General features: G+C 36.2%; 1 protein-coding gene across 1 annotated transcript; it reads left to right on the forward strand.

Annotated features, from left to right (window-relative positions):
* On the forward strand, positions 4,207-12,076 carry LOC109233443 (protoporphyrinogen oxidase, mitochondrial). The gene is made up of 19 exons (XM_019399322.1): positions 4,207-4,341; positions 4,435-4,474; positions 5,275-5,410; positions 5,496-5,561; positions 5,696-5,746; positions 5,868-5,924; positions 6,849-6,919; positions 7,711-7,747; positions 7,897-7,962; positions 8,232-8,272; positions 8,457-8,589; positions 9,058-9,237; positions 9,409-9,483; positions 10,355-10,478; positions 10,561-10,669; positions 10,771-10,845; positions 10,947-11,053; positions 11,336-11,470; positions 11,700-12,076. The coding sequence occupies exons 1-18, from the start codon at positions 4,311-4,313 to the stop codon at positions 11,449-11,451; spliced, it is 1,515 nt and encodes a 504-aa protein (XP_019254867.1). The 5' UTR covers positions 4,207-4,310; the 3' UTR covers positions 11,452-11,470; positions 11,700-12,076.

Below are 13,783 nucleotides of genomic sequence, written 5' to 3' on the forward strand. Positions count from 1 at the left end.
TCCTTGAAGCATGATTTCTACCCGAATTACCCCATAAAGCATGTATCTACCCACCCTTTTCTCTAAATACCCCAATATCTGTTTATAAGTCAGTACAGACCAATGAATGAATTACATAAGTAAATAAAAAATCAAGAAGCTACTCAATAGGGAGCCTTCAATTAGGCCCAGATTCCCCAAAGCCTCCAACGACCTCATATGCCTCAATTCCATAGACAATGACATAATCTAGGTAGATCAAAGTTCCCTAATGATCTCAAGGTTCCCGGACAGTGCTTACACCTAGACTTGGTAACCAAAATTGAACAAGTGCAGTGTGGAAGGGCCAGCCTCAGTATGCCAGAGTTCTGAGGGTTTTCAAGAAGATCCCAAGGCAGTACACATACTGGAGGGGGCAGAACTTATTAATCTAGGAGTAAAGTGAAAGTGCTTGACACAAGTTGAAAAGGTTTTTAGTGAAAGGCTGTATTAAAAAGTTTGTTTGAAAGTAGTTTAGTAAAACAACAGAGACTGTTTGAAAAGAGATTGAAGAAATGAATAGAAGTCCAAACACAACCTTCAAGACAGGTTCATACACATCCAGTAGTCACAGAACCAAACAGGGGTCAAGGGGGTTTGGGATTCATAGAACACTTAATTGCAAACACATAATCAAGCAAAGGTCTGGGAATGTTCAAAAACAAACAGATGGGGGTAACACACTGATTCTAAAAGGAAGGAAGTTCATAACATGCTTAATAATGTAAACATATTAACTGCAGATTTCACAGCAAAACCACAAATAAAAGCAAACTAGAAACAGAATGAACTGAAACAATAAGAGAATCATATTATTGTTGGAATTCTGAATTGAAACTAGGACATACCAGTAAAGAGGATAGCAAACACAGTGAAAGAGCAGGAGAACACAATGGTTAGCCCTGACTTGCAGCCGGCTAACTTAGAGCAGTAGCAAGTAGTACAAAAGAGAGCAAAAAGTTTTAAGTGTGTGAGAGAGCTTTGAACCAAGAGTTCGTGTGTTAAGACTGTAGAAGAGAGCCATTTATATAGTAGTTTGAAAACTAGTTAAAATAAGGCAAGAATCAATTGTTCAGTAATTATAGAACTTAGTATAAAAATTGGTTCGAATCTCCCTTTAATTAAGGGAGTCAGTGCAAACGGTAAAGAGCAGTAAGGAAAGAAATCATACACGGCTGGAGTATAACAAATAAGGAAAGATTTCAAAATAGTACAAGAATATAACAGGTACAAGAATAGAACAGGTAATTAAGGCTAGGTTCAGAAAGTTTTAAACTAAGGAAACAATCAGTAAGAATCGAGTAACAATGCAGACAAGGCAAGGGAAAATTAATTAAGCCAAGCAAACAAATCAAATTAAGTGGAAAGGGGGGGGTTTAAAGGAAAGTGTTCAAATCACACCAAGTAACAGGGAATTCAGAATCAATCAAAGAGAAGGTCATAAGAAAAAAAAAGTCAGCATGTTTAACATATAAATAGAGTAAGACATGGATAGTCAAGAATTGGCACACAACTCTAGCAAAACATGAAGGTTAAACAATACCGAATCAGTGAGAAAGATGCAAGTCTTGATGTGAACATTCAAGATGAACACATAGAATCAGTGTAAGTTTAGGCTGAGAAACTCAGTAGAAGCATATCAAGGCGAGGCAGTCATAAGAAATCACAAGAACACAAAAAAAAAAAAATGAGAGCCGGTCGGTCATGCTAATACACAAAAACCAAACGAAGAACCCTAAAGATTAGGGCTTTTAACATAGGCAAGTTGAATAAGCAGTAAAGCATAGAATCAGTCGAGATATGCAAAAGATAGAAGTTAAAACATAAAAATCGATTTAAACAAAGTGTAGAAGAAGTTCTGAAAAACCCTAGATTTAGAAGAAAGTGAAAATCAACTTGAAATCGATGATTTTTGCAAAAGAAGTTCAAGGACAGTGTAAAACATAAAAGGAGCAGACTTGAATCGTTTAAAAATAGCCCAGATATAGGAGGTGTAAACAAAAATTAGGGTTTCAGAAGAAACCCAAGTAGAGGTGGAAGAACCTGTTTAGAAACTCAAAGATCGTAACAAATACAGCGTGATTTTGCTCGAAATCACACCGGAGTAGCCATGAACATACAAACATCGAACCCTAGATACAAGTCGGCGTGGTCCAGGGCCCTTGAAGGCCTCAGAGAAGATGAGCATGGCAATGGAGGGGCCACTGGAGGCTTAGGAGTTGAAAGGTAGTCACCGGAGACGACCGGAGAAGGGGGCGGCGGTTGAACGGGGGTTAGGGTAAGGTTGAGAGAAGAGAGGGGACGAGAGGATACAGGGGCGGCGCCCGATTGGAAATGAGGCTACGGTTAGGGTATTAGGGATTAAAAAGGGAAGGAAGTAATATGGGCCATTGATCTAGGTGATCAACGGCCAGGATTTAATTGATTCCGGGTCGGGTAAGTGTGTATAGGGTCTGGGTCGGGTAATTTAATAGGAAATTGGGTTGGGGTAGGGTTCAATTTAGGCTGTAATTGAAATGCCAATCTGGCTATAATTTAAATAGCTAATTTTCCCCTATTTAATTTATAATAAATAATAAGTAATTTCTGGGAAATAATTTAATGTGCCAAAATAATTTAAAATATATAATTAACATTTTAAAAATATAGGGACCAATTTTATGCATATAAAATATAATTATACATTAAAAGGGCTAACATTACAATTATATGCAATTTAGCTTAAAAAAATACTAAATGTAATTATAAAAATGCATGAAAAATATATTAACCAAATTTTGGCATAAGTATAGAGATTAAATGAATAAATCATCATAACAATAATTTGAAAAATAATTATTGGGGTTTTATGGATAAAAATGGGGAAAATAAATCAATTTAAGCCCTTAAAATTATGGAAAAAATAATAAAAACATTGTGCATGCTTATATATGCATATATATGCTATTTCGAAGGTATTTTTGCATATTTAAAATATATAGGGAAAAATTGGGTATCAACAGTTACAGCAAAAAAAGGGAGGATTCTGTGTTGTACGGTGAGATCGGGTTGCGTGCCGCAACAACCTACATGTTTCTATTTTCTTGAGTTGTGTTGGTTTTTTGGTATTTTCATTTGAAACTCTAAGGATTGGTAATTCTGAATGACACTGGCTTATCTTTTTAGGCTGTAGCCATCATTCTCCCTTGACTGTCTTATTTCGTTCCGTATTTCCTTTTCTGTCTTTATTATATACTGTGTATAGGTTGTAGTGTAGGTGGCCTGCCTTAGCCTCTTCGCTACTTCGTCGAGGTTAGGCTCGGCACTTACAGAGTACATGGAGTCGGTTGTACTCATACTACACTCTGCACTTCTTGTGCAAATTTTGGAGTCGGTCTCAACGGCAACTATTAGCGAGCTTGGATTGATTAGTTTTGCGGAGACTTGAGGTATAGCTGCTCAGCGCCCGCAGCTCCTGGAGTATCCCTCCCTTTTATTTAGCTGTGTATTTCCTTTAGATAACGTTATATTTATTTCATACCCTTGTATGAACTATTCTAGTAGTTTGTGCACTTGTGACGTCGGGTTCAGGGATGTGCTAAACGTTTGGTTATTTTAGCTTCTGCATTATTACTTTGGATTATTGCAGTAGTTTCAGTTCTTTCTCAGTAACTAATATTAAACTGTTAAAAATGGATAAAACGTTCTAACGTTAGCTTGCCTAACAAGTGAAATGTTAGGTGCTATCACGGTCCTGAGCAAAAATTCCAGGTCGCGACAAGTTGACTTATAATTCGCATTCAAGGAATGCAATTTATAAGTCGCAATGTATTTATAAGTCACATTAGGGGCAAATCAATTGAGCGAGGATTAAAATCTGGATAACTAAGTGGGCATTTGGACTTAAGAATTGTAAAATTCCCAAAAAAGGTGAAATTTTTTTTCAAGTTAAATAGTATTTGAAAATTAGAGTTGTGTTTGGATATGAATATAATTTTAGGTTGTTTTTAAAGTTTTGTGAGTGATTTGAGTGAAAATTTTGAAAAATATTTTTTTGGAGTTATTCAAATTATTGAAAATTTTTAAAATTAAGTGAAAATTGAAAATTTTATGGTTAAACACTGATTTCGAAAAAAAAGTAACAAAATTTCGAAAAAAAGTAAAAAAACTGTTATGTCCAAACGGGCTCTAAACCATTTCATTCTTAAAGCAAATTTGCAGAATTAGGGTGTTAAAAACACACTTAAGAGCATAACTTGAAAAACACTTCAGCTCGGGTTCACTTCCCATTTGGAGATTATCGAAACCAGGATATGGCTCCTTCTGCCGGAGAAGATAAACACAGTAAATCTCTCTTTCCCTTCTCATACCATATAATTTTATTTGTAATTTATACTCCAAGCAAAATTGAAGGAAAAAAATATTCATTTTCTGTAGGTTCTGCGAAGAGAGTCGCAGTCATTGGTGCCGGCGTCAGGTATGTTGAATTTACAATTCTCTATCAAATTTGCTTCTGTAGCTTTTGCAATTGTTCTACTCCGTAAGTTACTCTTGTCTTTCATGTTTTGCTGTTCCAGTTTCTGCAATTGTTCCATCTCATGAGTTAAATCTACCTAGTTTTACTGATAATTAAAAAAAAAAAAAAGAGAGAGTTAACTTTACCTAGTTTTACTTTTCTTTTGTCATTGCTCATGGATAATATAGCTAAGAATGCAAGTTTATGTTCATTCAAACTTCAAAGTTATTTAGTTTTACGTTATAATTAGATGCCTCATATTTGATAATTAATTGAAGCGATGTTGACTGATCATATTTTCTGTTGAACCTTCTTCTGGTATTAAACTATAAAAGGTTTAAATTTTATGGATTGATGCTTTAAATTAACATTCAGGAAAATTAAGTGCCCATCGACGCGTGAATTTAGTAACACAACCCTGGTACAATCGGTTAAAGACACTGAACATATTTTGTATATGGTCAATTGATAAAACTTAAAGCTGAAACTCTAATCCAAGATCGCAATTTGAAAGCAAATATGTCTTCACTTGAAAGTAGAATATTCTAAGACTATGGTAGAGTAAATCGAGGCCTTCCATTAATGACAAAACTGAGTTTGTTACACTTTTTAAAAAAACATTATTGTTCAGTTATATTTCATGAGCTTAAAGTGGTGTTGCAAGATAATGTGTATCATTTTCTAATTTTCTTTTTCTTTTTTGATCCTTTAATTTTTAAGGTTTTTATTTCTAGATGCCTCTAACTTATTTCATATTCAAGTGGGCTTGCTGCAGCATACAAGTTGAAAATCCATGGCTTGAATGTGACAGTATTCGAAGCAGAAGGGAGAGCTGGAGGGAAGTTACGAAGTGTGAGCCAAGATGGCCTGATATGGGATGAAGGGGCAAATACTATGGTCTGTTAATTTCTAAATTTCCATTGAAATTCTGTGAATGTCCTGTTCTGATTATAGTAAACAAGTGGCTTTTGACATTTTGCAGACTGAAAGTGAAGGTGATGTTACATTTTTGATTGATTCTCTTGGACTCCGAGAAAAGCAACAATTTGTAAGCCTTTCTGCTTTTATTATGTGTCATTACCTTATAAAAGAAGGCTTTGGTTCATCTTTTGTCCTGTTGAATAAGCTATAGAACATCGGAAGGTTTGATGAGAAGTACTTCTCCATGCTTTCACTCTGCAGCCACTTTCACAGAACAAGCGCTACATTGCCAGAAATGGTTCTCCTGTACTGGTAAGATTGGCCCATGGCTAGCTTGTTGACTTGCATGTTCCTTCTCAGCGTCACTTGCATTCTTCTGATATGGTGCTTTTGGAGTGATTAATCATGTCCTAAGCTGGACTTTTAATTTCAGTTACCTTCAAATCCAATTGACCTGTTCAAAAGCAATTTTCTTTCCACTGGATCAAAGGTATGTTGGTCGTCGGTCATCCTATCTTTCTGATTTAGATACATATTTTGCTAAGTTCATGTTGCATCTGTCAAGTTGCTCCTTTAGGAAGTATCTGTGAAACATCATATGTGGCTCGATGTGAGTTGCAATCCCATATCTTCAAGTCTCGTTGCTAACCCTGTTTGAGACATGAGCTTATCTTTACCATAGCTTAGCGAGAGTCGTGCACCAAAATTATTTCTTGTATTAAGCAATATAGCTTCTTTATAGATCCTTTCAACTGTATTTCAAATGCAGTTTAAATTCTTTGTTGTCCTACTGTTTCAAAAATTTAGAATTTATAGTGATTTCAAGAAAGACATGGTAAACTGCCTGCAGAATAATTAAGAAGTTTAATAAGTGTAACTTTGGCAACCTAGCCTATGTACCTTTAGGTGATCATTTCTATCAATCAACAGTTTGTTGAGGCAAATACACTTGGGGCTTTTGATTAATTTCGGAAATATCATGAAATATGTTTCTTCTTAAAAAAGCTTTATCCAATTAGGTGATTTCTTGATATGTAGACCCAAATATCAGGGAACAGATATGGTTAGGTCTATGTGATTCAGAGACACTACTATAGTATCATATTCTGAACATATTGGTTTCTGAAGTTTGGGCACAACCTTGGGAGTTGCTCTTTTGGAGCTTTTTGGTGAGTAGAAGGAACACCTGAACTTAGATCACATCACAAATAACTTGAATTCAATGTATGTCATGACATGGGACTTGAAGTGATCATTAATAGTGGATACTGCAGTTAAAACACTTCATAAAAATGTATTTACCATCTGTACACTCATTTTTCATCTATATCTCATTTCTTTCTTCTATCCTTTTGTAAGCGATGATGGTTAATTTTCAAAAATATTGTTTAATAAAGTAGCTTCATAACTGCAGCTTCAGCTGCTTTTGGAGCCACTTTTATGGAAGAATAAAAACCTCTCGAAGGTGTCTGACTCACATGAAAGGTATATGATGCGGTTCAACCTCTCCATGAAATTCCACGCTTTTCTGATGCTACTTCATTTCATGTTTAGCAGTTCTTTTGTTTAGACATCTTGGAGGTCCAAAATTTTTATTAGTTGTTTAATACATACTTGCTGTTCTAGAGAAACAAAAAAATTGAATTTGCATGTGGATTTCAATTGAGTTCTCGAATTGTAGAGCATCTGTCAATTCCACATTTTCGGGTTTGGTCTGTAGACTGAAACTGGTTTCCTCTGTCCAATTTATGTGGTCGTTTCAATGCATAGGATTGTTCACATTGCAGTATCCAGAAGTAAATTGCTATCAAATTTGGGACATGTTACCACCCCATTCGAGCCTCATATACATTTCAATGGTCTTCAGCCTACTGCTTATGTATTTTACTCTGTTGAGTTTGCAGCTTTTATGATCAGATGATGTGTTTGAACTCGGAGGAAAATGTTTTTCTAATAAATATAAGATATTCTATCCAAGCTAGCGTTGTGCATACGCTTTCTGTTAATCCGTCCTTTTGAAATCTAGCCTCTTCCCATTGTTTATAGAAGCTATTACCACTATAGTGTCTGCATAGACATGTTAGCGATTTCATAATCTACATTCTGAAGGTGATTTTCTTATTAACTGCATCAGATTTGCTTGCTCTTTCTCATAGTGATAAGTACATTTCTTGGTCCAGTATGCCTTCTCAATCTAGTAGTCATTCGACCTCCAAATAAAGCATAGAGGCAAGTTAAGTTGACATGGTTGTGATACTTTTCCATATTATATGCAGTGTCAGTGGATTCTTCCAGCGTCATTTTGGAAAGGAGGTCTTTGCTCACCTTCGATTGACTTTATCTCTATGTCCCTCAAATCTTCTGACATTCCATAACAAAAGAAAATCTCGCTATGTATAGAATAACTTTAATTTAATATCAGTTATACATGAACATCCATTTGTTTACTTGTTACCTGCTAGGTTGTTGACTATCTGATTGACCCTTTTGTTGCTGGAACGTGTGGTGGTGATCCTGACTCGCTTTCAGTGAGTACTCATTTATATCACTTGTTTGTCCATCCTATATTTCTTTCAACAAACATCACAGAGGGTAAGATAATGAGGTCAACATGCCTTTGTATACTTACTGAATATCTCAAACTACATTCAAGTATAAAAGGAAAAATGGGGTAGGATAATGTGAACTTGGTCTATAGCTAGTTTATTTCAAGAGCCTTAGATTCAGGTCATGACTTGGCATCTAAACATCATTCTTGCTATGAGTCAAATTTCATTTTTCTCCCTCTCTGAAACAGATGCACCATTCATTTCCAGAGTTGTGGAATTTAGAGAAAAGGTATGTACGTTCAAATTTCTGCCATCGCATGGGTTGGCAATCATTTTTCCTTGCTTTCTTGTCCTACAGTTGGAGAGGTGCTACTGTAAAAATCGTCCTGTTGATTGAGAATGCAGTTCGTTGAGCAAATTCATTTTATCATGCAAATAGCCCTCTTATGGCATTTGGTGTCATTACTTGCTAGGTTTGGCTCAGTCATAGTTGGGGCAATTCGATCTAAGTTATCACCTAAAAAGGAAAAGAAGCAAGGACCACCGAAGACTTCAGCAAATAAGAAGCGCCAGGGGGGATCTTTTTCCTTCTTGGGCGGGATGCAAGTAAGTATACTTTAATTCTTTTTTTCTTCATGCATTGAAGGTAAAGGGCAGAAAATTAAATGATTATACCGCCATTATTTATGCATCATGTATTATTTGAAGGTCATTCATCCATTTGGCCCCAGAGATGACTTGTCTAACATTTCGACATGAACTTCACACACTAGTTCTGAGTTGTATTTCTTGCCCTGTTTGGGTGATTTCATACATTTAAGTTTCTGCAAAAGAGGAGATACAAAGGGATGATATACCAAACTTGACTACTTCGACCAAATTCTCAGTCTTTCTCTTTGGGCATTGTTATTCATGAAAAATTTATTCTTAATGATAAATTATATCTCTGTAGGTGAGAGCTAGATATAATGCGCAGTCGACTACTTGCATCACTTATGTCTTATAGAATCTTGATCCTGTGATTTCTCTTAGTCATGTTTCATCTTACTGTTATCTCATCCAAATGCTTTACAGACACTTACTGATGCAATATGCAAAGATCTCAGAGAAGATGAACTTAGGCTAAACTCTAGAGTTCTGGAATTATCTTGTAGCTGTAATGAGGACTCTGCGATAGATAGCTGGTCAATTATTTCTGCCTCACCACACAAAAGGCAATCAGAAGAAGAATCATTTGATGCTGTAATTATGACGGTGAGACACTGGATTGATTGAGTCCTTGTATTTGCTTTTGTACAACTAGCTTCACTCAAGCTCAGTTCATGACATGTGATTTCTCAATTCTTGTAATGACGGACTCACGAATACCTGAGTCCTGTGCAGATGTCAAATGTTGCCATTATTGACTAAGCTTCTGTAAATTAGGCCCCACTCTGTGATGTTAAGGGTATGAAGATTGCTAAGAGAGGAAATCCTTTTCTACTCAACTTCATTCCTGAGGTTTGTGCTTCTGTGGCTTTTTGGTGTTAACTCTATAGTATAGACATTCTTGTTTTGTGATATTAACCTCATTTCTGTTTGACTCAAAAGTTATCAAATACTTTTTAAGCAAATCAATCGAAAGAAATGAACGGATAAATCATAGCCAATCATAATTAATCACTGAATCAGAAGACAAATTTGAGATGTATGAATCATCCATTGGAGAATGATATAGACGGGATTTTATTCATCATAGTAGCTTGACCTGCCTCTCCTTAGAGAGGTTCAGGATCTTACATTTATCTTGTTCATCGCCCCGTTCATGGAGCATATGCTACCATTTTTCTGTTTTCTGGCCCAGTCGAAGAAGAAGCCCCCCTTTGAAGGTTCTCTTTCTTGGTATTTATAGCTTCAAGCTCTGTGAACTGGTCACGAGCCGTCGCAGTTTAATCGAGGAGACGTCCTCCTGTCGCGAAAGGGCCGTGACCCCCTTGTCCGCCATAAGAACAGCTGTCATGAGTTTTAAGTCAGTTGCATTGACCATTCGTTATGAGTTGGTTAGGACGGGCCGGCTCCGTGGCTGTCGTATGGTCAAATTTTTACCAATACAATTTCGGCAAATCAAAATGTGTTTCCACATGGTAATTCACTCATTTCCTCAGTTAATGCTTTGAAAAGTGAACATGCAAAGTAAGTCGGTCTCATTTCCAAGAGGAAAAAGGTGCACAAACACTATCTACTTGGACTACTATTCTCCACCGTTGTGTCTTGAGAAGAGATATTATAGGAAGGACTGAATCTGAAGCTATATGTTCTGTACTGTGTATATGTGTATGAACTGTTATGTTCATTGGCACTGTTGCGGTCTAATTGAGCGTATGATGTGCAGGTTGATTATGTACCGCTATCTGTTGTTATAACCACATTTAAGAGGGAAAATGTAAAGCATCCCCTTGAGGGTTTTGGAGTTCTTGTACCTTCCAAGGAGCAACAACATGGTCTCAAGACACTAGGTAATGCAAACACACTAGTTTAAAAAGTGCCGTATAACAACTAGAAAGTGTTATGCCCTTATTACTTTCTCACCGCATGCAGGCACCCTCTTCTCTTCTATGATGTTTCCAGATCGGGCACCCAACAATGTTTATCTCTATACTACTTTTGTTGGTGGAAGCCGAAATAGAGAACTCGCAAAAGCCTCAAGGTTTCTAAACTTTTTCAATTTTGTTGTAATCTGCTTTACTTCATTCCTACTAAATTTTAATGATGATGTTTCAGTATGTAACTATATTCCTGTATTCACAGGACTGAGCTGAAAGAGATAGTAACTTCTGACCTTAAGCAGTTGTTGGGAGCTGAAGGAGAGCCAACATATGTGAAGTACGTGAATTCCTAGTATATAGCTGATCTAGTTCAGCATATGTAGGCTTTGGTTTGAAAAGGTTGAGATTCTGAAAAGCTGGCTATTTCTTTAATTGTAGTCATCTATACTGGAGTAAAGCATTTCCATTGTATGGGCATAACTATGATTCAGTCCTACATGCAATTGACAAAATGGAGAAAAACCTTCCTGGTTTATTCTATGCAGGTAATATTTTCTTTCCTTGAAATAGCATCTTCCATTTTTTCCCGTTGATGCAGCTTCTTTTAACAAGGAAGGTTCACAGTGTACTCTCTGCTAGAGGCCATATATCATGTAACCTTTAACTTAGTAAAAGCTATGTATGCTCGTAGAATTCTTTAGCCTAGCATATGCCGGCTTCATATTGATTTACTTGGCAAGAAAGCTGAAGCTGACTTTCCACTAACTTAAATCCCAGTTAAAATAAATTATTGCCACTGTACTTTAACATGTCTCCTGTAATGCTAGGTAACCACAAGGGGGGATTGTCAGTTGGCAAAGCATTATCTTCGGGATGCAACGCAGCGGATCTTGTTATATCATATCTTGAATCCGTGTCAGCTGACTCCAAAAACCAGTGCTGAAATATATTTTCTCATGCAGGTAGCACTACACACCTCCCTCGTTCTCTTTCTTTCAGTAGTCTAGTACATCTTGATATTTTCATCTTGTATATAGCTGAAACAAAATGTTCTCTTTCCTCCACTTCATTTTCTCCTTCCAATACAAGTTCCCTGTATCCAACTTTGTGACTGCTTTTCTTGTGGAATATTGCTCATTTCCTGATTCTGATTACTAATTGCATCTCAATTAAAATGCTTATTTCCTGCAGCTTGCTAGGTTGTTAAAATCGTTTAACTTTATCGCGAGATGCAACTTTGACATGTAGCGGGTGACAAAGCTCAAGCAGTAAACCAGTCCTTTACGGAGAGTTGTATTTCTGCAAAAGGCTCTCCGCACATATCCTTCTGATAGCTGTTACTAATAGATGTAGTGAATCTTTAGCATATTTAAAAATAGGCCTTTCTGCTGCTCTCATCTCTAATGAAATTTGTAAAATGGTTCCTCCCCCCTGCGAGTTGCCTTGTTAACTGCTCGGTTCCTCTGCAGTTCAGCACCCTTACATTTCTGGCCATGTTTCCTATCTCCGTATTATTTTGTGACCATCTAGTTATTATTCATGAGGGTCGGACATTTTTCTTTGATGCCTATCGGTTTATATATGAGTTTGGTTCGTGGTATGATTTGGTGTCGGATCTAGATGCCTCAATGCGGGTTCCTGGGAACCAGTGCCTTTTGCCAAGACCTTGTATATGTGTTAAAAAATTCATTGAATATCCATAAATATTTGACTGTGAATGCAGTTATTAACTTGAGATCGACGTAGGAACTCATAAATTTCAAATCTTGGATATGCCTCTATGATTAACTTAATAGAAGAGTCAATTTCAAATGCTAAACTAAAATTAACCAACTCGTGATTTAGTCCTGAATGGTCTAATGGTGAGTGATGAGCTTACTTGCCAACAACTAATGTATAGATACTCAACATTACCCTCTTTAAGCTCACAAGTTCCTTTTAAGTATGTACTAATTTAAGAGCAATAACTAGTATTTCGTGGTTTTCAATAAAGGCATGGTCTGTGTACCACGTGACTCCAAAGTCGAGATAAACTGGTCCTCCTAGTAATTAGCGAAAATGAAAAGGAGATTATTAGTAGCAGTTTTGTCGTCTGCCTACTTGGGGACCTTGGTATTTGAATAATTTAGTCACAATTCACTTTACGTGTCTATTAAAAAGGGGAATATATTGGTAACATCTAAAATTTAGATATGTTAATTGTGGTATTTTATATAGGGGTGTTCACAAAAACCCGAAAAATCGAACCAAACCGAAAATCAAACCAAACCGATACTTTTTGGTTTGGTTTGGTTTTGGTTTTGAATTTTAAAAACCGATCAAATTTGGTTTGGTTTTGATTTTAATCAAAAAAAAGAAAACCGAAAAAAATCGAACCAAACGGACTATGTAAGTAGCTATTTCAAATTTATTATTACACCTATATATATTTATATTTTTATACAAAGTTTCAAAAATTTAGGGTAAATGTTACCAATAGTTTGCACTTTTAGTATAGTTCTTTACATTTACATTCTAGTTTGATTGGTAGTTTTCTTTTGTTAAGTGTAAGAATCCATTTCGTGTTAAAAATAATATATTGTTAATTGAATCCTTAAATTATTCATCGCTATTTGATTTCTCAAAGGGCAATTGATTTGATAGTGTTACGTTGAAAATGTGGTCGCCGGAATATGTGTTTGGTAGTGTATGTCTAGAAAAAACCGACAAATAACCGACAAATAACCGAAAAAATCGAAAAACCGACGAAACCTGACATAAACCGAATCGAGAAAAAACCGACTTAATTGGTTTGGTTTGGTTCTAATATTTGAAAAATCGACTTATTTGGTTTGGTTTCTTTTAAGGGAAAAACCGATCCAAACCGAACCATGAACACCCCTATTTTATAGGATGGTCCTGAAGGGAGCCTTGGCGTAACTGGTAAAGTTATTGCCATATAACCAAAAGGTCACGGGTTCGAGCCGTAGAATTTTATGCGAGGACGGTCCTAAATCTATTGTCTTTTGAAACAAATTAGAGGTTCTTTGAACAAGAGTTTTCTCTAAACCTCTATCTAAACAAGGTTATTTTGTACGCTGTAGTTTTGCTCCCCCGTGAACGAATTTTGAATATTCAATCGAAAAAGATGAATCATATCATAAGATTATTGACACCTTTTGATTCCAACTATTTAACGTACCTCCCAAGCTTCGCAACTAAGTTTTTATAAATCTGTAAAGTCGGCGGAAGCGTCCAAAACTAAATTAATTACAATCCTACGCATACCCCACCCT

The sequence above is a fragment of the Nicotiana attenuata genome, chromosome 10, assembly GCF_001879085.1.
Source record: "Nicotiana attenuata strain UT chromosome 10, NIATTr2, whole genome shotgun sequence".
Lineage (NCBI taxonomy): Eukaryota > Viridiplantae > Streptophyta > Magnoliopsida > Solanales > Solanaceae > Nicotiana > Nicotiana attenuata.

Coding starts and splice junctions, on each gene's coding strand:
- LOC109233443 (XM_019399322.1), top strand. CDS start 4,311: ATGGCTCCTTCTGCCGGAGAAGATAAACACA. Junction 4,342..4,434: donor TGCCGGAGAAGATAAACACA/GTAAATCTCTCT, acceptor CATTTTCTGTAG/GTTCTGCGAAGAGAGTCGCA. Junction 9,484..10,354: donor TACTCAACTTCATTCCTGAG/GTTTGTGCTTCT, acceptor TATGATGTGCAG/GTTGATTATGTACCGCTATC.